The sequence below is a fragment of the Drosophila montana genome, unplaced genomic scaffold (genome assembly GCF_035044405.1).
Source record: "Drosophila montana isolate Dmon_TW-CO22-7 unplaced genomic scaffold, ASM3504440v1 contig_2397_1, whole genome shotgun sequence".
Lineage (NCBI taxonomy): Eukaryota > Metazoa > Arthropoda > Insecta > Diptera > Drosophilidae > Drosophila > Drosophila montana.
Genome location: NW_026997278.1, coordinates 359,763 through 385,565, shown reverse-complemented (window position 1 = coordinate 385,565; position 25,803 = coordinate 359,763). Strand labels below are relative to the sequence as shown.

The 25,803-nt window shown below is 35.2% G+C and overlaps 1 protein-coding gene across 5 annotated transcripts; it reads left to right on the top strand.

The window, feature by feature from the left end:
* Window positions 1-415: 415 nt before the first annotated feature.
* On the top strand, window positions 416-23,955 carry Cadps (calcium-dependent secretion activator 1). 5 transcript variants are annotated; one of them, XM_064681537.1, is made up of 25 exons: window positions 416-527; window positions 2,131-2,503; window positions 4,410-4,530; window positions 4,896-5,063; window positions 6,991-7,166; window positions 7,242-7,473; window positions 9,613-9,863; window positions 9,953-9,967; window positions 10,445-10,675; window positions 10,734-10,878; window positions 10,948-11,054; window positions 11,123-11,298; window positions 11,359-11,565; window positions 11,649-11,785; window positions 11,855-12,042; window positions 12,101-12,390; window positions 12,463-12,575; window positions 13,923-14,150; window positions 16,544-16,700; window positions 16,785-16,926; window positions 18,023-18,193; window positions 20,516-20,825; window positions 21,574-21,954; window positions 22,986-23,125; window positions 23,196-23,955. In XM_064681537.1, the coding sequence occupies exons 2-25, from the start codon at window positions 2,172-2,174 to the stop codon at window positions 23,398-23,400; spliced, it is 4,623 nt and encodes a 1,540-aa protein (XP_064537607.1). In that variant the 5' UTR covers window positions 416-527; window positions 2,131-2,171; the 3' UTR covers window positions 23,401-23,955. The 5 variants fall into 5 exon arrangements, with proteins under 5 accessions (XP_064537607.1, XP_064537606.1, XP_064537608.1 ...); XM_064681536.1 differs by having other exon boundaries at window positions 417-758; window positions 23,196-23,954; XM_064681538.1 differs by lacking the exon at window positions 18,023-18,193 and having other exon boundaries at window positions 417-758.
* Window positions 23,956-25,803: the final 1,848 nt, after the last annotated feature.

The window sequence follows — 25,803 nt, the reverse complement described above, 5'->3', positions numbered from 1 at the left end:
ATTGAGATGTAATAAATATATGATTTTGAATTTGTGAAAAACTCGGATTTGACTTTAAAAAATTATACCATGTTTCATTGCTGATTTTTTTAATATTTTGAACATATTTGAAGTTCATAGCAGTCGGCGCCAAATAATTCGATAGTTTGATTTGTTATCGACAATTAGAGCATCCTTATCTGGAAGTGTTGGCGATAGTTCGAAGCTATCGGATATTCATCGTCAAGACATATTGTTGCTGTACAATATTCGGCAAGTGTACCGCCACTGGGTTATCGGAACTATCAATTTTGTATTATTGACAATATATATACAATAAGAATAGGCTCTACGCCGGAATTGGAATACTTGAGAAAAACTTAGTGGAATAGAAACCATCCCGACTCAATTGGACGTTCAATACCTACCATACCTACCTAGCTAATTTCCATACTTGCATCGGCAAACCACCACGAACTATCGAAAATATGTACAAATATTTTAAACCAGTATTAGTACAAATTGTTTAATCTTTCGGCAAAATCATAGTTAAGTAGTAAAACAGAAATGATATTAAGGTTTCAAGTGAATAGGACTAGGGCTACCACGTTCCAATGGATTTTACATTACTGTTGATGGCAACGAAAAACCACCCCAAACCAATGCGGAAATATTCATACGAATCTGTTTAGTTGGTGCTGTGAAATTTTAATATTAATAATGGCAAATAAACTAGTTTAAAAAATTATGCGTTATTCTAAACAGATCTTTCTTAAAGTGTAAGTGTAGTGATTTAAAAATCGAATCAGTGAAATCTTATGCCAATATTTGACAATGTATTGTTTTTTTGGTATTAGCAAAAGTGGCACAAATTCGTATATATGTTATGTATATATATATGTGTGTATAGGGTGTTTACTCTCCTACCACCCACTAGGTTGTGTGTGTGTGTGTGTGTGTGATGCCTGAATGCCGTAGATAACAAATTTTAGTAAAAAATATGTTAAGGTCTTTAGTAAATTTGCATTATTCACTATAGGTAAGTCAGTTAGTAAGTTCTTCCGCACTGAAGCATTCTGTCCCCAAGCTCTTTCGTTTTCCACCCTTATTATTAACACATGGCTGAAACTGGTTCAAGGTGGGTTGGGGCTCCTCGGCTTTTGGCTATGCAGTGCGTTATTTTAATCCCCTACACCCAGCATACATTGTAAACATGTTGTGGCATACCGACATGACAGCCACTTTTTGTACAGTGTATATTTATGTGTATGTATATGTATACGTATGTGTATATGTATATGTATATGTATATGTATATGTATATGTATATGTATATGTATATGTATATGTATATGTATATGTATATGTATATGTATATGTATATGTATATGTATATGTATATGTATATGTATATGTATATGTATATGTATATGTATATGTATATGTATATGTATATGTATATGTATATGTATATGTATATGTATATGTATATGTATATGTATATGTATATGTATATGTATATGTATATGTATATGTATATGTATATGTATATGTATATGTATATGTATATGTATATGTATATGTATATGTATATGTATATGTATATGTATATGTATATGTATATGTATATGTATATGTATATATATATGTATATGTATATGTATATGTATATGTATATGTGTATGTACATATGTGTATGTATATGTGTATGTACATACATATGTGTATATGCATGTGTATATGTATATGTATCGACCATAATTATTTTGCCAAGAGACTAATATTTTTAGAGATCCGATTTTTAAATTCTGATCAGCGTCAACTGCTGGATCGATTCTGTCATACATATCTGTATATAAGAACCCGCCGAACTAGGAGAATTTAATTTTTAGGAGCATCTAATTTGACATAAAAGAACTTGTTTGATTATTTGCAGATTAATAAGTCCTTTAAATTGCATTAATGTTTATTTATCAAAAAAAGTAAATTTTGCAAACAGCTTTGATAGGTACAACTAGAAACATATATGTAAATGCTTTACAGAAAATGTGTAATATATAACTACTAAATACATCTTCTAAAATCGAACGATGGGAGATTGGTTAAAATGTGAATATTTAAGCAAGAAGATTCACCGTGAATATCTTTTAGGGCCCGTCAAAACATTTAAGTGATCAACCTTTTACCTGGCCATGATAGACCCAAGCTCTAGTGAAGAAGAGGGAGACGATGAAACCGTCGCTAATTTGCCTAATAAAGGACGAATCGGAGCTCAACAGAAAACGGTCGCACCTGTAGCCGCACCATCAACATCAACATCAGCTGCAACCATACCTATAACTACATCTGGTCCTAATACTCATAATGGTGATTTTCCGACAAACCAAAGGCCATCGAATACTTCTGGTGGAAGCAGCCGATTCGATGGCAGCGATGGAGGAGTAGGAGGATCAACAAAAAATGATCAGCCCCAATTGGGCACTGAGGGAGGCAGCCTTGAAGTTCCCAACAATGGAATACCAAGGTTAGTATGAAAACTGCAAACAAACTTGTGTACAATAATGCAACATATGCCTGTAGAAAGCTCAGTGCACTGTTTTCTCGGTAAATGTACTTTTCGCTTGCAATTTAATGGTGCACTGATTTATTCATTTACATACATACAAATATACATATAATCAAGTAAGAGTGCTCCAGTCGAGACCCGGCCGGAAAAAAACACACACAGACACACACGTGGCAAACCCTTTCATTATTTCATATTACTCGTCCCTTCAAAAGGGAAGAAATAACTCCGCATTGTCGCTTGTGCGGACACATACACACACATACATTTAAACGATCCCTAGACATATTGAGAGAGCACTGAGAGCACTGAGAGTAAGCCAAAGCAGTTTCCTGTAGTGGGAGCGAGATAAAAACAGCGATGCCGTTCTACCACACAAATCATATGTATATCTCTCTCTTGCTGTCTGTAAGCGTGTCTCGTCGTACCCGAACAAAAACGAAGACGATTTTGGACCAGATGTCAGCAATTTTGGGTGTCAACATTAATTGTCTCTAAATGTCTCATTTAGATGTTGTTTAGTTAGTGCTAGAACTTAATGAATACGTGGTCCAACTATGGTATTTTTTTTGTTTATTATCCGATCGGCTTCAAAACCATTTGCAGAGATCTTTGTGGAAATTCATTCAAGACATTTTTCAAACTTTTCGCAAAATCTATCCATCTCGGATGATAAATGAGGGGTCATGGCGATGTATCGGGTGTAAGTTAAGGCATTGCACAGTTGATGGATCAGATTATAGCCAATACCCTCTGCCAGGGTTTAGGAGAGGCTTGAAATTGATTTGAGGAGCTTTGCATTTTTTTGTCAAACCAGATGGTTTCTCTAGTCAGGGCTATTTTCCAATCGGACACACTCGGCTGGAACACTCTTACTTGCGCTTAACTCATTTAATTAAGATAAAAAAGCAATTCGAGACAATTTTGACCTTATATTATTTATTTTCCACATTCAAATTATTTCAATTGCAAAAATTAACTCCTTTTAATATTTTTTTCGGCTCTACGTTCGTCCAAATCTTAAACACATGCACATGTATGTACATATCAACAAAATTCAAAAATACAATAAAACTAATTGGCACATCGTTTATCTAAAAAAAAAAAACAATAATAAAATACAACAATTCCGAAATGGATTGCATCTATAACTCACACATGCATCTAAAAAAATCTAAAAAAAAACAATTATTTTAAAAATATACATTTTTTATGTTATCTACATATATATATGTGTGAATATATATTGGAATACATAAAAATTCGTGTAACGCATTTGATTTAAATTTCATCGATTATTTGAGTGAACATGAATTGGCCATTCCCGACTACTACCAACATATATATCTATATATAATCTGAACCAAAAAACATCCATATCGAGCATCGATTTCATCACCATTGCCAATACATATTTTTGAACATCTGAACACGAATACAATCGCGGTGGTTGGTCGGTTGAATTTTGGGCGCATAGAGCGAGGCCGGGCCACGCCCATAAGGGGCACGGCAGTAGTAAAATAATAATTCAGCAATTGTGCCCGGCAACAAAGTCAAGTCATCAGCAAAGTCAACACCACCATTATGAATATCAACATCATCATTACAACAACAATCAAATTGAATTATCATACCACAACCCGCACCCAAATTGCCACGGTCAAAAGGCTGCTAGTGCTGGTGCCTTCAATGTACCAAGAATTAAAGCTCCTTCGCACCTTTTGAGCACCAACATCAGCAGCAGTAACAGTAACAGTAACAGTAGCAGTAGCAGTAGCAGTGGCCGTGGCTCGCTGTTAGACGGCCCGTTTCAGAAGGTAAACCAAAAAAGTAATAATAATCAAACGTTGCTATCATCGTCTAGTGGCATTTCCCAAGAGACACTCAACCAGAGTGTCGGATCATCGCGAGCCAATTCGCTGCCACGCCCACTTTCGCCATCGCCATCGACGGCAAGCGACAAGCACGATGGCGGCGATCCACATGTAAGTACGATCAAATCAATATATAATTATTTAGTTATCAGTAGGTCGGGGCAGGCTTAATATAAATAAATATACATAAGATATCTTTCGTACTAGCCAAAAAGAGCTTAATTGGCTAAAGCTTCCATGTGGAAAGTTTTACCAGGTATTGATCGATTGGGAGAGTTAAGTAAATATATTGTAAGATCGACAACCAATCGAATGTGAATTTGAATGTAATCAATGTAACCCTTATTATGTGAAAAGAATTCAATTCTTGAATCGGAGCCGACGGAGCCAACGGCCGTTTGTATTTTACAATATATATTATATAGTGTTATCTTAATTAATGTATATACCTTATATATGTTTAATTTTTTGAACAGGAGAAACACGAACGCGAGGAGGAGGAACGCAAGCGCCGGATTCAGTTGTATGTGTTTATATCGCGTTGCATATCGTATCCATTCAATGCTAAACAACCCACGGATATGACTAAAAGGCAACCGAAAATAACAAAACAGCAGCTAGAGATAATCACACAACGATTTCAGGTAAATCTACATTACAAAAATTTTCCAATTTCCATAACATCATACAGTATAATTTGCTTAGATGCCTCGAGTTCTTTGAACAGAAATTGGAGGCAGATATTCTAAAAAGCCAGTTAACTTAGTTTATTTTGTTCCTTAAAGTGAATCGTACAAAGTTAAATAAATTATTTGATTTAATTCAATTTCAATACAATTCAAATTAATTTGATAGATAGGAGGCGCTTTAATGCAAAAGGCTGATAAGTTAGATGCACTTAACGATTAACAAAATTAACAAAAAATGTGGTATGCAAGTCGATTCCAGAGATCAGTACGAGTTCAAAAAGGTATAACTTTCCAAAATCGGACAATTTTTAGCCGAATTATCCGAATTATACCGAAAAATCTTCAAAATTATAACGGCATTTTTTCGCGTTTTTTAAATCGCTGTATCTCGGCCAAATAAGCCCCGATCTTGGAAAGATTGGTCTCGTTCGACTCGTGGTCACAGCCATTTTCAGCCAACATCGTAATTTTTGCAAAAAACATCTCAAATTGGGCTATTTCTTAGAATTCCGATTTTTTGGTGTCAATCGATAGTCGGGATCCGTACGAGAAGAAAGAGGCATATCATTTCGAAATCGGACATATGGTACCCGAGATATTTTAATTTTAATTTCAATTTCAAAAAAATGGTCTCAAACGTATTATGTAGACAGCACCAAAGTATGCAGTACTACTAAAATTCTGCTAAAACCCGCTACAAACGGCTATAAATGGCTATAAAGCCCCTGGTATAAATGCACTTAACGTCTCTCATACTAGCTCTTATTGCAGCGAAAAGAAAATTTCAGGCAGTATCGAGCCAGCTATACTGTAATCGAATAGCTAAAAATTAGTAATGGCAAGAAAACACTCTCAGCTTCAGGTGCTGCATATTAAAGATCATGGCAATTTAATACAAATTTATACAGTTTTGACACCGTAGCTAATGTAAGCACTAAATTAATAAATTAACAATCAATTAATGAATTATCAAAAAGTAAATTTAGAAAAAATTATACAACTTGCAAAATCATTTCTAGTTACAAATTGAAATAGTATTAATAAATTTTCTGCTGCCATTTTCTGTTGGATGATCGAGTAGTTCAATGTAAAGCTGGCTATTTCAGAAGTCAATGAATTGATGAGATCAGTAAAAACTGTCAAGATAGCTTATTCAAAATGAAACTTGGTTAAATTATTATAAAAAAAAATATTGCTCTAGTCGAACTGACCGACTAGGAAATACCCCACAGAGCTGCCGTAACTAGCATATGAATACACAAAAAATGTGCGTGGCTGATGGAAGAGTCTAAATTCCAAGTTGGTATTCTGACCTTTTTTATATACCCTTGCAGAGGGTATTATAATCTTGTCGTGAAATGTGTAACGCATAGAAGGAGACATCTCCAACCCCATAAAGGGGTATATATATTCTTGATCAGTATCAACAGTCGAGTCGATATAGCCATTTCCGTCTGTCCGTCTGTCTGTTTCTCAGTTTATGAAACTTTGCTTCTTTCTGTTGCACGCAATACATATGTCGGAACCAGCTGGATCGGACCACTATATCATATAGCTGCCATAGGAACGATCGGTCGAAAATTAAGTTGTTAAGTTAAACATACTCGGAATTAACTAGTTTCCCTGTGCTTCTTAGATGCGGGCAAAGCATTAGAGTATTATGAAACGATTGGGACTGCAAGGGTATTAAATCTTCGGCGTGCCGAAGATAGCCTTTCTTTTTCGCTTTTCTCGAGCAGATCAACGAGCTGAGTTATGAGCGTGTCTCTATGAATTCGTCTATTTCAAAAACTAAGCGTTAAGGGATTTGAAATATAAAATATTTATTCTCTCGATTATCTCACGTAATTTGATTGAAAATATATATGATTTCTTGTTCAAGGCGTTTTTGAAGGGTGAAACGCAAATAATGGCCGATGAAGCCTTCCAAAATGCTGTGCAAAGCTACCACGACGTATTTCTAAAATCTGAACGTGTTATGAAAATGGTTCAGTCTGGCGCATGTTCGCAACATGATTTCCGCGAAGTTTTTCGCAATAATATTGAGAAACGTGTCAGGTAAGTAGTTGGCGCAATACACCATAAGAGTTGATTGAAATTATACAATTTTCTATATAATAATATTTCTCAAAGATCCTTGCCAGAGATTGACGGATTGAGCAAGGAAACTGTGTTGACATCTTGGATGGCGAAATTCGACATTATTCTGAAGGGCAGCGGCGAAGAAGATACAAAACGCCCTTCTCGCATGCAACAATCTTTGAATAGCGAACTGATTCTTTCCAAAGAGCAGCTATATGATATGTTTCAACAGATTTTATCTGTGAAAAAGTTCGAACATCAAATCCTCTTTAATGCCTTGATGGTAAGCATAACTTAGCCCCATTTAAGTACTTATTATCCATAGTTTACTTACTTCTAAGCCGAGAGCAATAGTTAAAGAGTTATTTGTATACCCTGAAATCATTGAAAATGGGTAAAAAAAAGGGTACATTGGTTTTGTGCAAATGTATGTACAAGTACATATATTCTTGGTCAGAATCAGATCTGAGATATAGGTTCTAGCTAGAGCTAGAGATTTGATATTTTGAACGTAGATCCTCCTGGTGCCCGCGCTGTATGAGTTTATTTCCAGTAATCGACAACTGTCTCCGTTTGTCAGCAATCGACAGGAGTCGATAGGTTTTAAGTTGCAGTCATCAAATTTGATATGCAGCTCTTCTACCGCCAACCTGGTTCCATAGCTTTAAATCGAATAAATAAATCAATTGAAACTGCCCACAAATTTAAGCCACAATTTTAATGCAATTGTCCTTTTGAGAATATACCAATATTTTTGTTTGCACAATACGAGCTATTGCTGAAAATTTCATAAAGATCGGTTAAGAAACACAGAAAGTATTAAAGCAAGCCACGTGTCGCTGGCATGGACGCGTGATCATCGGCTATTTCCCGCCGTGGGCTGCGTTGCCATCGGGCAGATACCGGCGTGCACCTGAAATGCAGAGATGGTGAATGCGAGACTTTAGCGAGTTCGGACACACTCACCTGAAGGGGGGACGACTCTATGCACACCTGGTTAGTTGTGCAGATCTGCCAACTTGCACCGAAGTGGATACTGCAACGGAAAATGCAAGCCCTCACAAAAGTATACTGCGCTGTTGGAGTCCACAGAAAGTCATAGAAAACTATTGCCTGCTTTTAGGATTTGCTGTTTTTTTTTTTGTCATATGGAAGCTGCAGACTCGATGGAAAAGTGAAGCCACGTTGAAGCCCTCAGATCAGCAGCAATCAGCGATAACTTGATTACAAATAACGCCCCCATATTAGCTGAGTAAATTTCGGGAACGACCAACTGGGCCCCCTAACGCACCTATTATTGCCATGAGCCGACGAGCCAGGCATTCTGGGACTGAATTCCGTCTGACCCGGAGTCAACCCACGCGTGGACCTCATTTTATGGGAAAGCAACCACTGGATCCCAAAGATGACTGCACAACAGAATTGACAACAATAGCTTCAAGTTGAGACCAATTTAAAAATTACGACCGAACAAGCCATATTCCACCTTATTAGTTGAACAAGATGAAGAAGGAGCACGTGAGGCTAAACCATTCGCTAGACGTTCACGCTTCGTCTCAGGTCAGCTTAAGGTACTCGTCAGCCCTACGAACCAGCCGCGAACAGTACACCGCCCAACAAGATCAAGGGCAAAACTTAGGACATCGAAGACCGGCACCAAACCTGCCGGACAGGGCCCCAAAGATCGCAGCATGCAAGCCCAGCGAAAACTGGGGACCCCAGCAAAGCCAAGCTGGCAACGTCCCGCAAAAAGACCAATGCATCGATCTCTCCTCATAGATAATTTAGATAATCTGTAGTCTGCCAAAATGGCTTCAGGAAACATAAAAGGGCCGTGACAGATCTAGTACAAGGCGCAATGCAAGCCGCCAGCAGGGTAGATTGCACCAAGTCTGTATTTTGGATGTCAGGGACACCCTTTTATTTTGCCATATGGACGAAAATCCTAGAAACACTTACGGCCAGACACATTCCGAGCCAGCCTATAAAGATAGTGACCAGTCGGAGTACTGCACCCTTGCCTATTGGAGGGCAATACAATCATTGGGTTCGCCGATGACATTGCTCTTGTCATTAGAAGCAGCACGGCTATTGATGAGATAATTGAGTAAACATTGAGATATAAACAAATCGAATTGCAATTGCAATTGCAATTGCAATTGTGTCGTATACCGTGCTCTGTGTATATGCTACTATTTCAGTAATGTTTTGTTTTTATTGAAAGTCAATTCTTGGCAGGGAACTAACTTTTTAATGCTAATGCATTTTGTGTTGGTAGAAGAAGGTTTATGGTTCGCCAGACTAGAGCACTTGTGTTTTCTCTTTTTTATATATATTTTTAGTAATATTGGAAAAATGTTATCAACTGATGACTGTATATATATCTAATGATAATTCACATTTTTCTTTACAACCGTACTAGCTGGATTCTGCTGATGAGCAAGCTGCGGCTATTAGACGTGAATTGGATGGCCGAATGCAGCGTGTGGGCGAAATGGAGAAGAACCGAAAACTGATGCCAAAGTTTGTGCTTAAAGAAATGGAATCCCTTTATATCGAGGAATTAAAATCTTCGATTAATCTGCTGATGGCGAATCTGGAATCGCTTCCTGTATCCAAAGGCAATATGGACAGTAAATATGGGCTACAAAAATTGAAACGTTATAACCACAGGTAAAGCGTTCAATCCATAATATCGCCCTTTAAACATTTACGAATTTAACGCTCTCTCTCTCTCTTTTCTTTTAATAAACTTGTTGCAGCACACCATCCTTTTTGTAAGTCCTCGTTATTTAGCAGCTTCAAATAATTAAGTAATACAAAAATTGCCAGTGGTTCAGGGTTAAAACATCGCATCTTTATACATTTTTCTAGGCATACATAAAAACACATATAAGGTGCTAGAAATAGGTTACCATATGTGATGTACAAATTTAGCAGGTTTTGATTAAATTAACAAAGGCGTAAAACCGTCGCACTAAAAAGTTGGGCTCTAAAAATGAATAGGACGAAGTTTTCGTCGGATCCGCGCTTTACTTATTCACGCAAAATAATAATAATTCTGTTGAAGGTTCAATAAATAGAATCGGGAGAGAATATATGTATATGCATTTCCGGCGGGGTCAGGGGTCAGGTGTCAGATTTTTATTTTGGATTTTGCAAATTTATGAAATATTCGATTAGCAATATGTTGACAGAAATGTATGGAATTAATTAATTGTTTTGTTTGTTGGTCATTTATATTTTGTAATAAGAAAAATGATTCTGCGTTCCCATGGATCCCTTTCTAAGCTAGAAGGTGACTCAGAAGATGGTACTACACAATTAACCAAATTGGATGTTGTACTTACTTTTCAATTGGAAGTCATTGTAATGGAAGTAAAAGGCCTTAAATCTTTAGCCCCGAATCGGATTGTGTACTGTACAATGGAAGTTGAAAATGGGGAAAAGCTTCAAACTGATCAAGCCGAGGCTTCAAAGCCAATGTGAGATTAAATCCCCCTTGTGCAATTTGTGGCAATTTCATTAAATTTTCGTATACAGGTGGGATACTCAGGGAGATTTCACTACAACTCACGCTTTGCCTGTTGTAAAAGTAAAGCTGTACACAGAAAACCCTGGAATGTTGGCGCTGGAGGACAAAGAGTTAGGAAAAGTTACCATTAAGCCAACACCACTTGCTTCCAAAGTGAGCTATATTCTTAAAAAATATATTCAAGTGTAGCTGGATTTGAATTAATATTTTGTGTCTCTAAAGTCACCCGAATGGCACCGCATGATCGTACCCAAAAATCTACCAGACCAGGATGTACGGATCAAGATAGCATGCAGACTCGACAAGCCCTTGAATATGAAGCATTGTGGGTATGTAGAGGAAGACGACTATATTAATATGATATATAACTATATATATATTCAATTCGCAACCGTAGGCATCTTTTCGCAATTGGTAAATCTGTATGGAAGAAATGGAAACGGCGTTACTTTGTTTTAGTTCAAGTCTCTCAATACACATTTGCAATGTGTAGCTATAAGGAAAAAAAATCAGAGCCGTCCGAGATGATGCAGCTGGATGGATATACAGTGGATTACATTGAAGCTGCTAGTGGTATGTGTGAAATGTGTATCCTCAAAATTTGCCATTTTTATTTGTATTTTTGTATCATAGCCAATCTGATGTTCGGCATCGATTTGAATGGTGGCCGATTTTTCTTCAATGCCGTGCGCGAAGGTGACAGCATCGCTTTTGCATGTGACGATGAGAACGAGTGCAGCCTCTGGGTAATGGCAATGTATAGAGCAACTGGTCAATCACACAAGCCCACGCCGCCCATAACACAGGATAAGAATTCGGCTATGTCTAAAATTCAAGGTGGTAAGTTATCAGAGCTTTACTTGAAGGTTCTCAACTGGAAGCTGAGCCTAACTTTCCTCCTAATATATATACATATAATTCAGATGCGGATAAAGCACGCAAACATGGAATGGAGGACTATATAAGTGCGGATCCGTGTACTTTCGATCATGCTAGCTTATTTAAGACATTACAAAACTTAACACTCGAATATCGACTAAATGATCCCTATGCATCTCTGGTAAGCTATTTGATTTCAAATTCAATTTCCATTTCACTCATATGCATATATATACTTCATTTTTTATAGGGATGGTTTAGTCCGGGACAAGTATTTGTTTTGGACGAGTATTGCGCACGATACGGTGTACGAGGCTGCTACAGGCACTTATGTTATCTTTCCGATCTTTTGGATCGTGCTGAAAAACAGCACATGATTGATCCGACATTGATTCATTATTCGTTTGCATTTTGTGCTAGTCATGTGCATGGCAATCGGTAATGTACTATATATGCTTATTTGTGATGATTCTACGGACTAATGACAATTTTGTAGGCCTGATGGAGTAGGCAGCATAACCCACGAAGAGAAAGAGAAGTTTTCGGAAATCAAAGAACGTTTGCGCCAGCTGCTGGAGTTTCAAATAACAAATTTTCGATATTGTTTTCCTTTCGGCCGCCCTGAAGGAGCATTAAAAGCAACGCTGTCTCTACTTGAAAGGGTTCTAATGAAAGATATCGTTACCCCGGTGCCACCGGAAGAAGTGCGTCAAATGATTAAAAAAAGCTTGGAGACCGCTGCGCTTGTCAACTACACACGGCTTTCGGCGGAAGCGAGAATCGAAGGTAACCCTTAGATTAAGATTGTACTTGGCATTGCTCAGTCCAACAATAATACCATATTCATTACTTTCGCAGAGGATCTGCGCGGCGAGCTTATTGTACCGCCACCAAAAAAACTAGAGGATCTAATACACTTGGCTGAGCTATGTGTTGATTTGTTGCAGCAAAATGAAGAGCACTATGGTGAAGTAAGTTATCGTCATCATGAAATAGGATTAGAAATAATAAAAAAATCAATATGTATGGGTTAGACGATATAGTCTTAGTCAATGTAAGTATAATGCAAACCTTCATGCTGTATTCTTTCACATTTCTATATGAACATGTCGGAGTATATACTCTCCGTCTTTCACACTTCTGCTACGAGTAAACTGTTTCTTTTAGGTGTTGTTTAAATGTCTGTAGGCAAATATGTATCTACATTGCAATGAGCTAACAATGTTCTGAATATGTGTGGCAATAAATGTATCTGTATCTGTATCTGTCTATTGGAATGCTCACTCAGATGTCGCAGCACTCCTTCTTATATGCATTGTGTAATACTGTGTATTAATTAATCTATGTACTATTCGTATTAACTAAACTTACTTTTATATTTTAACCTGTTCTATATCTTAACAACATGTGTGTGTACCATTCGAGTTAACTTCGTGTCTTCGTGTATGTATGTATATGTGTTATGTTTTTCCCCTTCCTATACTCTATACCCTATACCCTATACCCTATACCCCAGGAGCCACTAATTATACTATCTCTGTATCCACAACATTTATTCTTTGTTGGTCATAATTCTCCAAGAGAGACTTACATGCAGATCATCATATACTTACATATAAGACAGGAACAACAGATTGGATAGTTTTGTTTACATTTCGCGAGACGTCAATTAGAAAAAATCTGTTCAGAAATTGTAATGTTTATTCAATTCATTATCCCATTGCAAATCAATAGATTGTTAGCTTTTAAATTGAAAATGTATTATTATTTGAATTATATTGTCGCAACATACATTTTTACCCAATTCGTATTCGTATTCGAACACCCGAAACCTCATCGAAAGTGGTTTTCAGACTGCACTCATTATAATTAAGAGCAACAATTAGTATCAACATTTGTTTTAATACTACAATAATTCATACATACATATATATGAATAACAAAAAAACATACATGCATGTATCATTAAAATTGCGGATATATTATAATATTTGTATGGTTAAAAGAAGAACAAAAAAAAAACTTTTCAAATACAGATGCGTACAGATTGTCCGCCAATTAATTAACAAGGTTCGAAGTACATTGTAAAATGAAAATGTGTACTTGTCTCCATATTATAATATTGTTTATTATTATAATTGGAAAATGCAATTCTAAATGATTTTTTGTAATTTAGCAAAAACGATATGCATTGTACTTGACTAAGGTAATCAAGATGAGGATTTCGATCTTGGGTTAATATATACACTTGAGTAGAATTTAGTTATAACTCGTTTGTAGTACATTTGTATTTGTATATACTCGATTTACACATATAGCTTCGCAAACACGACAAAAAGGAAAAACTTAAAACAATAAAGGAAGGCGTCGATAACACTGGCACAGGCTCAGGAACCATGGACAGTCGGATCGATGCTGGTTCCGCTGTTGCCACTAGCATGGACCAGGATGTCGCTGCAGGTGGCGCAGCAGGTGTCACTGACGGGCCGCCCCCATTTCGTTACTGTATGCCCACACATGCGGTATACACATCGCCAGTACCAACGGCACGTACTCCTCTTAATTTGTACATGTACAAGCTTTATAAGCTCTATAAATTTACAACCACCTCGTAAGATAGACAACATAATAACAATATATATGAACACAACTATAAATACATACATCAACTCATACACACACATATGCTTTTGCTTTTTTTTTAACTTGCGTACATCTCAGCATCATACACAAATAACAAGTCATAGAAAAACCTCCTCGGCATTTTTTGACATATAAGCCTATCAAATATTATGAAAACTATTAAAAACTATATTATAATTTATAATAAATCGACTCTCTAACAAAAATATTGTATAAAATCAAGAACCAGGAACATTATTACCCCAAATAGATTTTATCAAACCATATATGTAGAGTAGAGTGCAAGTGCCAAAAATGTAATACACTTACAAAATTATAATTAATTTTCAAAATATATTTCTAAACTAAGCAACATTTTCACACAAAATTATGATACATGGATGAACGATGGATGCAAAGTGAAAGTATAAATCTTACTCAGCTTTGTGAGTTCAATTTCTTTGCATACAAATGCATATAAAATAATATTTTGAAAAGTGAGAGAGTCGATATGTATAATAATATAAATAAAATGTTAAAGGTTATAAAAAGGATAGCAGTAGTAATTAGAAAGAGAGACCCTGATAATTTAAACATGATCACAATTTCGGTTCGTGATTCAAATTCCCAATTATCCCAATTATTATTATTTGTAACATACACTGTATATATGGCGTAATATTTGCTTGATCTTGTTGTGATCGACTCTATCGACATCTATCTAAATGCATGTTATCCAATGCCAGCCAAAAATGGCATGAGCATGACTCAGAAATGTATTTGGCTTGTTAACCTACATATCGTACAAAAGTATTTATTTCAGTTGCTGTTGTCTTGTAAATAGGTTAATACTCAATACTATTAAATATCCTCTTCCTCTCTCTCTCTCTCTCTCTCTTTCTCTCGCTCGCCCTGTCTGTTTGTATCTTGCTTATCTATATTCCACGTTGGTCACTTTGAATTTGAGGCCTTTACTTAAGATACAAATTTCCCATTAATGCCACAGAACATATATGCCAAGTTGGTTAAAGTCCGGGTCTTTGTGGTTATAAAAATATGAACGATTCCTCTTCAATGTTAGCCTTAAAGTATCACATATTCGATGTCTGCCACAAGATTATATCGGTTATATACTTTTCGAATAGATGCAATTGCAGTCGCGCTTTTGTATAAACAAATCGAACTATTACCTTGCCAAGTTATGAATACCTTTGCAGACATACAACGAAAACAAAGCAATTGCTGAGCTTAGCCAAGATATCCCCAAAAGAGATTCATTGACATTCGAATAATACCGTTCCTTAGTATACCCTCATTAGAAGAAAATGTAAAGAAAATAATACAAGTTGTTAAAAGATTGGGAAATTTGGTTTTAAGTTTATTTCCATAAGCCTATAATGTAACGTACTTTGTTCTCCATTGATAATAGGCTTTTCCAAAAACTGCATGTGTGTCGTATTTAGGATCTTAAATGTTCCCTCTATGGTGATTACGCTAACCACTTACCTGCAAGGCATAGTGCCTATGAAAAAAATGAATAATATTTAATAATAAATATGTTTCAAAATAACCAATTCTATTTACCTTAAAGTCACATCGATACATTTAAATACTTACATGTGAACCAAATGCACGCCATTCATATCATATAAGCACAAAATACAATATCCATTATCAAAGAGAAAACACTTGCAAAAAATGTTTCTGTCCTTGCTTTCTGTCCAATTGGACAATTCATTTGTATATATTTAGCACACTTCATTTATCTATTGATTACAGGGTATAATTATATTTCTTGATTTTTTTCAAACAACTTTATAATTTTATAACATATATTTGTTTTCTTCTTACAAACACCTTAAAAAGGTGCACTCCATAAATTTGATCGGTTTTTAGCATTATAATTTTTTGTTTTGCTAATCATTTGTTAAATAAATAAACAAGTTCTGCAAGTGTATTAAGTATTTCGGCTTACCGAAAATACATAGAAATAGTTGCATAGAAATTTTTATTAAGTTGAGGTGTTCATGACTGCGAAGATAATTATTATTATTATTATTATAGACTGGCTTCATCAATTTTATTTTCCATTTCATATTTTCACGTGTAATATTCATTTGAAATAAATATAATTCATAATATAACAATCCAATATGTATATAGTTATTGTTAATCGTCAAACGAACGCCTTTCGTTATCATGAGGACTTCAAAAAAAATATCGAAAATAAGAAAGAGTTTACATTATCTCTAGCTAACTTTAGAATTTTCGAATTGCGTTTGTCTTTCAATATTGATTCTATTGTTTTTATCTATAGGCATTTGCTTGGTTCAGCGATCTTCTGGTTGAGCATGCGGAAATATTCTGGTCTCTTTTTGCAGTCGACATGGACCGAGTCTTGTCCGAGCAAGCACCAGATACATGGGACTCATTCCCATTGTTCCAAATTCTTAATGATTATCTTAGGTCTGATGGTAAGTGGTGAATACAATTCTATAATCCTATGAGCTGTATGTCAAATTATTCGTTATTGATTTATTGTCAAACTTGTCAAACAGATAACCTGCGAAATGGACGGTTTCACCAGCACCTGCGTGATACCTTTGCGCCGTTAGTGGTGCGATACGTGGATCTTATGGAATCCTCAATAGCTCAATCGATTCACAAGGGCTTCGAGAAGGAACGTTGGGAGAGCAAAGGGTAAGGGCTACCATCCGATCACATTGCACAATTAAAATTAGCCGAAATCGCATTCAAGGTCTCATACTTATTATCAAATTGAACAGTCGATTGTTTCAAAACTAAACAAATCAAAGCAGCAAACAAATAACAATCTTTTAAACAAATATGTTCAAATAGCAATGTATTTATCCAGCGGATCTAGCTTTTGCGAATAAGATACAAGACTCTCGCAATCAAATCGGGAAACGATAGCATTATGATTTGATATGTCATGTGACACGTTGTACATTCAAAATGTAACAATTTATATTTTATTTCACAAATATTTATTTATATTTATATATGTGCGAGTGTTTTGCCATACACAATATATCCATTCCAGCCGTTCTCTCTGTGAGTCTCTCTGTGAGACTCTCGCTAAGGCTTCTATGTTGATCCGCTGGGTATTTACAACTGCACATAAAATATACATGGAATTGCCTCGAATTGCTTGACAAAAAAACATGTTTTAAAAATCTATTTTTTTTTTCTCTAAATATAAAACTGATTGTCTCAACTGACTGACTGACTAAGAGTTCGAAAACTTTAGGTCATTTATATGATGGGGTCTTAGAAATTGCAACCACAACAAGTATAAGGTATATTCATGAGAAACGTGTGTTTCTGTTGTTTTGTTTTCAATTGTCCGATCGGCTTCAAACTCATTTCCGAAATCGACTTAACCCCTGGAACTTAAGGTAGAACGTGTGAATAAACATTTTCCCACGTGCGGGAAATTAATCAAATCAAATTGGAAGAATACAAAAAACATGGAACAGGCAAAAAGCCGTGTGATATCCACTAATATATATCAATTATCGAAAACATTGACCCTAATGTTCCTTAAAACCATTTTTTATGCATACATATATAGTTTGATTGATGTGTATATGTGTGTGTGTGTACATATGTTTGGGTGATGGGCAATTTGTGTTATTTGATGTTCAGATGGGCTTTGTGATTAGGCTTGATAGGTAGGTTCATGCTCTGTATCTCTCTGAATCATTTCATAATTAGAAATTCAATATGCCGCTCATATATTCTATATTTACATATTTTTGTGTGCAAAATTTAGGATTAACGCCGCTTTGAATCCAGCCGCATTAAACAATGCCGCCCAGGCGCTAAACACGGCAGCTCTCAATCCAGCGGGGCTGCTGAGCGGCAAGAAAGATCAAGTCAATTTTTATGTACCGAAGCTACCAAGGCGCACAGCTGCCAATGCCAATGTCGCTGATGAAATGAGGTTTTTAAATAATGATGCACCTTACGTAGAATTGCATACTCTCTCTCAAACCAAAAATATGTTCTCTTTGCGTTTTCTGTTCTTATACTGCCAGTTATCAATTATCAATTGCCATGCATTGCCCAAGAGTTGATTTATCTAGAAATCTTTTAGCCAGCATTAACTGAAAATCTGTACATGCAAATGTTAATTAATGTTCATTTTATATACATATGTAATGCTAACCAACTAGAAATTTAATAATTATAGCTTTAACAATACTATCTATTATAATTACTGCCACCTGCCACCTGCCATTAAAACTATCACCAACACCGACTGCTGATGAAATGAAAATGTTGCTTCCTTATTAGTACCAAAGACAATATAAACACTAAGATGAGTAACGGCATATAACAAAATGCTACTATGCAGCTTGCTTTTTTGAAATTTGAGAACGAAAACGAAATCAGTATCGTTGCGCTCTCACAGCCGAAAGAGCGTAAAGCTAAAAATAGAATGTACACTGCGCTTCGGCTCTCTCTATGAGAGCCGTGCTAGCAATTATGTTTGTATGTGTGTTAGTATACATACATAACAGCATATTTGAATGTGTTGCTATTCACAGCTCTGGCTTTAGCTGGCATGCAATTTTTCGTCGCATGCAAATGTATGTGCGTTACTCATCTTAGTGTTTATATTGTCTTTGTTAGTACTATATACTACATACATATGCGCATCCGAACTAACATACAAACATATATATATATATGTACATACATATGTATATGTATATATTTTATGGTTATTTCATTTTCTGTTTAGCCACATTTGGTGTCCTTCGAGGGCGAATCGCTAAATTTCTCCGCAAGAATGGGATTTATATGAATTATACTAAAATTTCGAATTCTGTCGAAATTCTTTATCTTCATTACTTTTGCCGGCTTCATGCCTGACTAGCAAATACCCTGTGCGTATCAAATATATAGTATCTACACACAAAAAAAGCCATTGTTCCCCCTCTAATACAAAGATAGGTTCAATATAACCAAACTACGTTTATTGTCTGATCATTTTAAATTCCATTTTGTCTCATGTTTTGTTGTTGCTTTTTGATGAAGCGGCAGGAGTTACTCAACAAGTGGAATATTTATAATCTGCATATTTGTTATACTAGATTCTAGATCTTATATTTTACTTATTTTATTGTCATTAGCTTTAATAATCTCTGAGATATGATTATAAAAAGTGGGCCTAAAATTCAAGCAGCTTATAGTTTTAGAGAGTTTTCGACATGTTTATACTATTTTTATGAATCCGGGTTTTACTTGGGACATCTATGTACATACATTCGGGTTTGCAACGGTATTGTTATAAGTCTATAAACTAAGGTGATCTTCGATATATAATGTAAGTTCATAACAGATAAATTTCAATAAATAAATATTAGTTATTTCATATTGTTCACATTGTGCGTGCGCTTATTACCTAAAATAATCTTAGTCCATATCAAAATCACCGCAATGGCAATAGTTACACCTTTAATCAGTATTAGCAATTATGTAGAAAAAGCATCCTTTTAAGATACATTTTTGTAGTTGCATTGCTTGCTTGAAGTTAATCGCCGATATTTGTAATTATACTATTATTATTCTATTGGTTGCATTATGCTCAAACAAACTAGATGCTCAGATTTCAAATTATCAATAGATATTATGTGAGCGTTAATGGATGGGTTAATTGAAAAGCAAATTACATATTGTGTTTCCTCATGATTTCAATACTCAAGATCCCTTATAACCATTCCCTCTACTGCTGTTCGAGGTTAGAAATTTCTTATTCCGATATTTTTAATTTTTAAAGTTAAGATGAAAATTGCATTATTACTTAATAAAACCATAGTTTTTAATGGGCTTCGACCTCGCTGATTGTTGTTATTTGTTGTAGAGTTCTTGCATTCTTTTTTCAAAAATAGCCCCTGAATCAAATGGAATTTCTCGAGATTGGGGGACGATATTTGTGAACCATGCCTCCCCCCAATCCCCTCTAACTATCATTCTGAGTTGATGTATTGAAAGACAAAAGTACCTCAAAGAAAAAGTAGAGTGCGAACGAAGTTCGCTTTCGAGAAACTCAACCAAAACTCCATCCAAAATGTTGACATAATCGGTCGACGTTATTTCGGGCATAATTTTGTGCATAGCTAGCTTTCTGATAGTAAAATTAATAATAATTTATGAGTATGTATAATGTATAGAAAGATTGCTCTAGTATCTAATGTATCGTTATATTATATATTAAAACTTGCTTATCTTCCCTCTTTGTTTTTTTTGATACGCACAGAAATGGTTGTGCAACTTCGGAGGATCTTTTTTGGAAACTGGACGCACTGCAATCGTTTATTAGAGATCTGCATTGGCCAGATGCCGAGTTCCGTCAGCATTTGGAGCAGAGACTGAAGATGATGGCTGTTGATATGATTGAGCAGTGCATACAGAGGACGGACTCGTCCTTTCAGTCGTGGTTAAAAAAGAATGTTGCCTTCATATCGACCGATTATATAATACCCTCAGAGATGTGCGCTATGGTAAATGTGATATTAGATGCTAAAAACCAAAGCTTTAAATTAACTACCATCGATGGCATCGATCTGGTAAGTAAAGATTCTATGATCATCTCATCTCTATATGTAAAACTGTTTGTCCTGACTGACTGACTGACTGACTGACTGACTGATTGATGATCAACGCACAGTCCAAACCGTAAGAGCTAGGAAGCTGAAATTTTCACTGTAGTTACCATATGTGAAGTAGGTGCACGTTAAGGCGGGGTTTCGGGAAATTCCACCCGCAAATGTGGAAAAATCGGGAAAAACGTTTGTATGTAACTTTTTTGTTTACCATCCGATCGGCCTCAAACTTATTTTCAAAGATCTTTGTTCAAATTCATTTGAAGGGTGTTTCACACTTTTAGGAAAATCCATTCCTCCTTGGTGGAAATGGAGGTCAAAGATTTGGTGGGTGACTTTTCGCCCTCAAATTCATTTCCAGTGTTCTATAATCAAAATCATTTGAGACGTGTTTCACACTTTTCGCAGAATTCAAACTTCTTCGGGGGAAATGCGATTTAAAGATTTTTTGTGCGAAGTTTTAAGTTGTGTCCGATTTGCTTCAAACTTATTTTCAAAGCTCTACATAAGTACTTAATAATTACGTATTTCAGCGATTTGGGGAATTCCACCCGCAACAGTTTTTTGTTTACGATCCGATAAGTTTCAAAATCATTTTCAAAGCTTTTTGAGAACGTTGATTTTTAACATACGTGCTACGGGCAAGGCCGGGTTATACCCGCTAGTATGTTCATAAATATAAAAACCTACACTAATCAGATTATTTTTACAGTACAAATTCCATGCTAAGATCGATGATCAAATCGACAAAGCGAATGTAGCGATGACACAAGGATTAAGCGGCAAACTTATGTCAGTGCTAGAGTCGACTTTGTCAAAATTGGCGCGATACGATGAAGGCAGCCTAATTGGCTCAATTCTAAGTTTTACGAACGTGTCGAGCTCCGGCAAAGATCTGGGACAAGGCTATGTGAATTTCTTTCGCAACAATATGGATCAAATACGCGGCAAGATCGCCGACGATCTATGGACACTGAACTTTTTCGAGCAGTGGTACTCTCAGCAAATAAATATGCTCTCCAGCTGGCTATCGGAGCGCATGGACCACGCCCTCCACTATGCACAGGTCACCTCCATCTCGCATATCATTAAGGTAATACGCATCAAATAACATAAGGCTCATTACTCATTACTCATTACTGCTCGTTTGAGCAAAATGGTTTGAGTCTACATTTTATTCAAAAGCACTTCAATTTAGCATTAGCCCTTCCTTCACACTTTGTTACTTTCTATATTGTTAATGTAGTTTACTCTGTAATTTGTATACAAAAACTATAATATTCCATCTTACAGTTTCCTCCATATAAACTGCTTACAATCTTACAGTCAACAACCCAAAAATCAAGCTTTTTAGTTATACTATTTAGCTAATATAATGACTAATATAATGACTTGTTCAATAATAAGTTATAGCCAAAATCGGTAATTACAAGCTGTATTCCTTAAAAATAATCATCGTCAATAGACTTCAATATCAGAAATCTCTTTTAATGCTGACGGTAATTGTTTCAATTAAATTTCTCTCCTCGAATCCAGAATTTTTTTTTTGAAAAATGATTTAATTAAAAAAAAGATAATGCTTTAGGAGACCCATGTCCAAAGTATAAATATCTTTCGACCAATTTCGGTAAATGCCAAACAATCCCGGATTGCAATATTTTCAGTAGAACGGGAAATTTACAAATTAAAAATTGGAAACCAGATTCATTAACAGGCGTATGAGCTAAATATATAAGAAAGCCCAAACAGAATATTATACGACTTTATAATAACGACACCTATACGCTAGGGAAATCTTCACAAATCAATTCACAGAGTCTTAATAAGACTCAATAGTTCAATGGAATATGGTAGTAATTGAATTGTTTGAATTGGGCATAAACGAAATGCCTCCATCTACCTGTTGTATAATTAGATATACCAAAAACCTTTATACTCTTTTTTCACCCGTTTCACGGTGTGAATTTAGAACTATATTTTGAATTAAATTGAATAAACATTTCGTTATTTGGCTTTCGCAATACTCTGGAAAAGTTATGTTGCAGCAAATATCCAATATTCAATTTAATAGAACATTAGCTAATAGAACAATTGATACATTTATCGTTTATATTGGATCAACAGAAAATTTATTCGGACTTTGAGCTTCAAGGTGTGCTCGAGGACAAGCTAAATTCGAAAGCATATCAGACAGTTATACAACGAATGAATGCTGAGGAGGCAACCTGTGCGCTGACCATGCCCGAAGTCGCCGAAGGCGATGAGTAAGTAGCATCAATAGGACATCGTTGTACTCTAATGATCTAATGAACGTTCCGTATTAATTAACAATAGAAATTGTGACGATATCCGTAACGGTGACGAAGAGGATGGCGGAGATGAATCTGGCGCTCACGCAGCCCGGAGCATCCCCAAGCCGAAGACGGGAGCTGCCCAAGCTGCGGCTGTCACCAATGTGGTCGCTGGCCGGGTTGGTAATCTGCTTGGCAAAGGCATTGGCGGACTTAGCTCAAAGCTGGGAAGTGGCGGTTGGTTTTGAGAAGGTCTTAAAGGAAACAAAGTGGCCATTCTGGATGAACTTCTGATGGCAGCTTCGTAGCTATTCTGAGCCAAGTCCACTTGGTCCTGTCGCATGACAACAATAACAACAATAATGGATACCAATAATACAATATTCCGTGAATGTATAGAGGATCTTTAAACACCATCTTTCGAATACAAATACTTATTATTATAATAAGCCCGATTATGGACATATTTCATTATTTTATGTACATTATTTTATGGGACAGTTCTTTCTGGTACGAATTATAAGCACGATCTCGATTAACTAAAATAATTTGTGCTTCATTTAAATATATAATTAAAATCGAGTTAAAAATCAATACTTACATTTGCAAAACATAATTACCTCTTTAATAATATTACACGATAATTAATCAAAATAATGGAAACCAAGCCACATATTTATTACATGCATATTTCTTCATCAGACGCATTGCTAATATGTACAAGAAGTATGTACAAATAAACCAAACAATTAATTATACACTTTCAAATATACTTTCTACTCTTCCAATTCAAATTCCAAAAAAAAAAACTAATACTTATTATGTACAATGTTTTTTAAATGTTAAATACTATCTCAAAGTGTATTTGATTTGGCCATCAGAATATTTATTTTATGCTCGCGAGCGAATTCACATTTATACAGGTGTTTATATATCATTTAAATTAGACAATTGAAGAACATATATGTAATTTAAATTAGACAAACGAAGAACTATATATAGTCAAGCAAGTCTCTTAGTTTTGAAGCGATTTGATCAAACCTTTTTTTGCTGCTGGTAATAAATGAATATGTTAAAGTAGATCGGACTACTATTATCTCATATAACTGCCAAAAACTTTGTTCTTCTCAAGGTATTTTAGCGAAATAGACCAACTTTCGGAGTAAAGTAAGCTTCTAATATATATGAGTGTAAGCACTGTTTAATAGAAATACAAAGCTATTATTGTATAACAATACGGTTTGTCTCGGATCAGTAACATATTGTCAGTGTCTGTCAGGGTATCAAATCGTCGGAGCTCCGAAACTACCAAAAGACGTTTATAGTGAATTTCGACAAAACAATTGTGTTTTTTCTTTATAAAATTTGTTAGAGAATTACGTTTAAATACACAGGGCTTAGACCTTAATCTATAGAAACAAAATAAATATATACATATGTTCATACATTCACAACATTTAATTGAAATATATTATTTAGCAATTGGACATTTTTCATGACTCACGATAAAATAGGCTTCTAATCTATCAGATAAATCGACTTAAATTTATATTGTGCTTACATTTCAGTAATAAAGAATAATAATAACGTATTTAGTATGTACAAATATTAATCTCGTATTATGAGGGAATTTATTCAAATCTAAACTTATAACAAGATTGTTTAATCATATAAGAATGAATATAAAATAATAATATAGATGAATTTATATTCCAATACACAAATATTTATACGTTGTAGCTATGATTACTTTTGTTCAATAAACCAACTTTATGCACATATATATAAATATATATACACATGGAATATATATTATATTATATTGTCAAATGTATATACATATTTTATATATACAAATTAAAATTAACGTTTATCCCGAAGAGCCCCAGCATAATTATTTTATTAGTTAATACGAAATAAAAAAAAAAAGAAAATTATGCTTGATTAAAACGCTTTGTTGGGAGTTGGGAAACTTATTTAAAATGTATCTGAATACCTTGTTTTACGCGCTTGAATCCTTCCAAGTATAATCTTAATTTACTATGATATTTAAGAAAGTACAATAAATTGGAAAAAATATAGCAAGAAGTTGTTAATAAAGCAAGGAAAATTATTCTAGATATATAGAGCGTTAAGTAAATAGGATAAAGAGATAGTCATGGGAAATCACCGACCCGGTGGAGGACATTTTTTAGTCTGTCCGGCAAGCTATGATACGCTACTCATAGCTGGGAATTGCCACTGAGTTCCCGAAGGTATCCATCCTGAGAGCAACGATTTTGTTATGGGCAGAGAAAGTCCGGTGGAGAAAACGAAAAGAATTGTGCATAGCGTAGGTAGGTATAAGGGGTAGGAATAATTCCTGGTAGGCGATAATACACGGAATAGAGAAAAGAAGAAGCTATAATCAACTAATGTAGGAAGACAACACCGAGGATTGTCCTACGGAGTATAGGAATTTGGTGATGAAAGGATTGTTAAACTCTTTAGACCAACGTTAAAGGTAAACCAAGTACACGTTTGGCATCATTAACGATGCTATCTATATGAAGATTGAAGCAGAGCTTATACTGTATATTTAACTAATTTGATAACTGGCAAGATATAAGGTGTAGCACGATTGAACAATTTAGATTTAGCAATTGATTGGC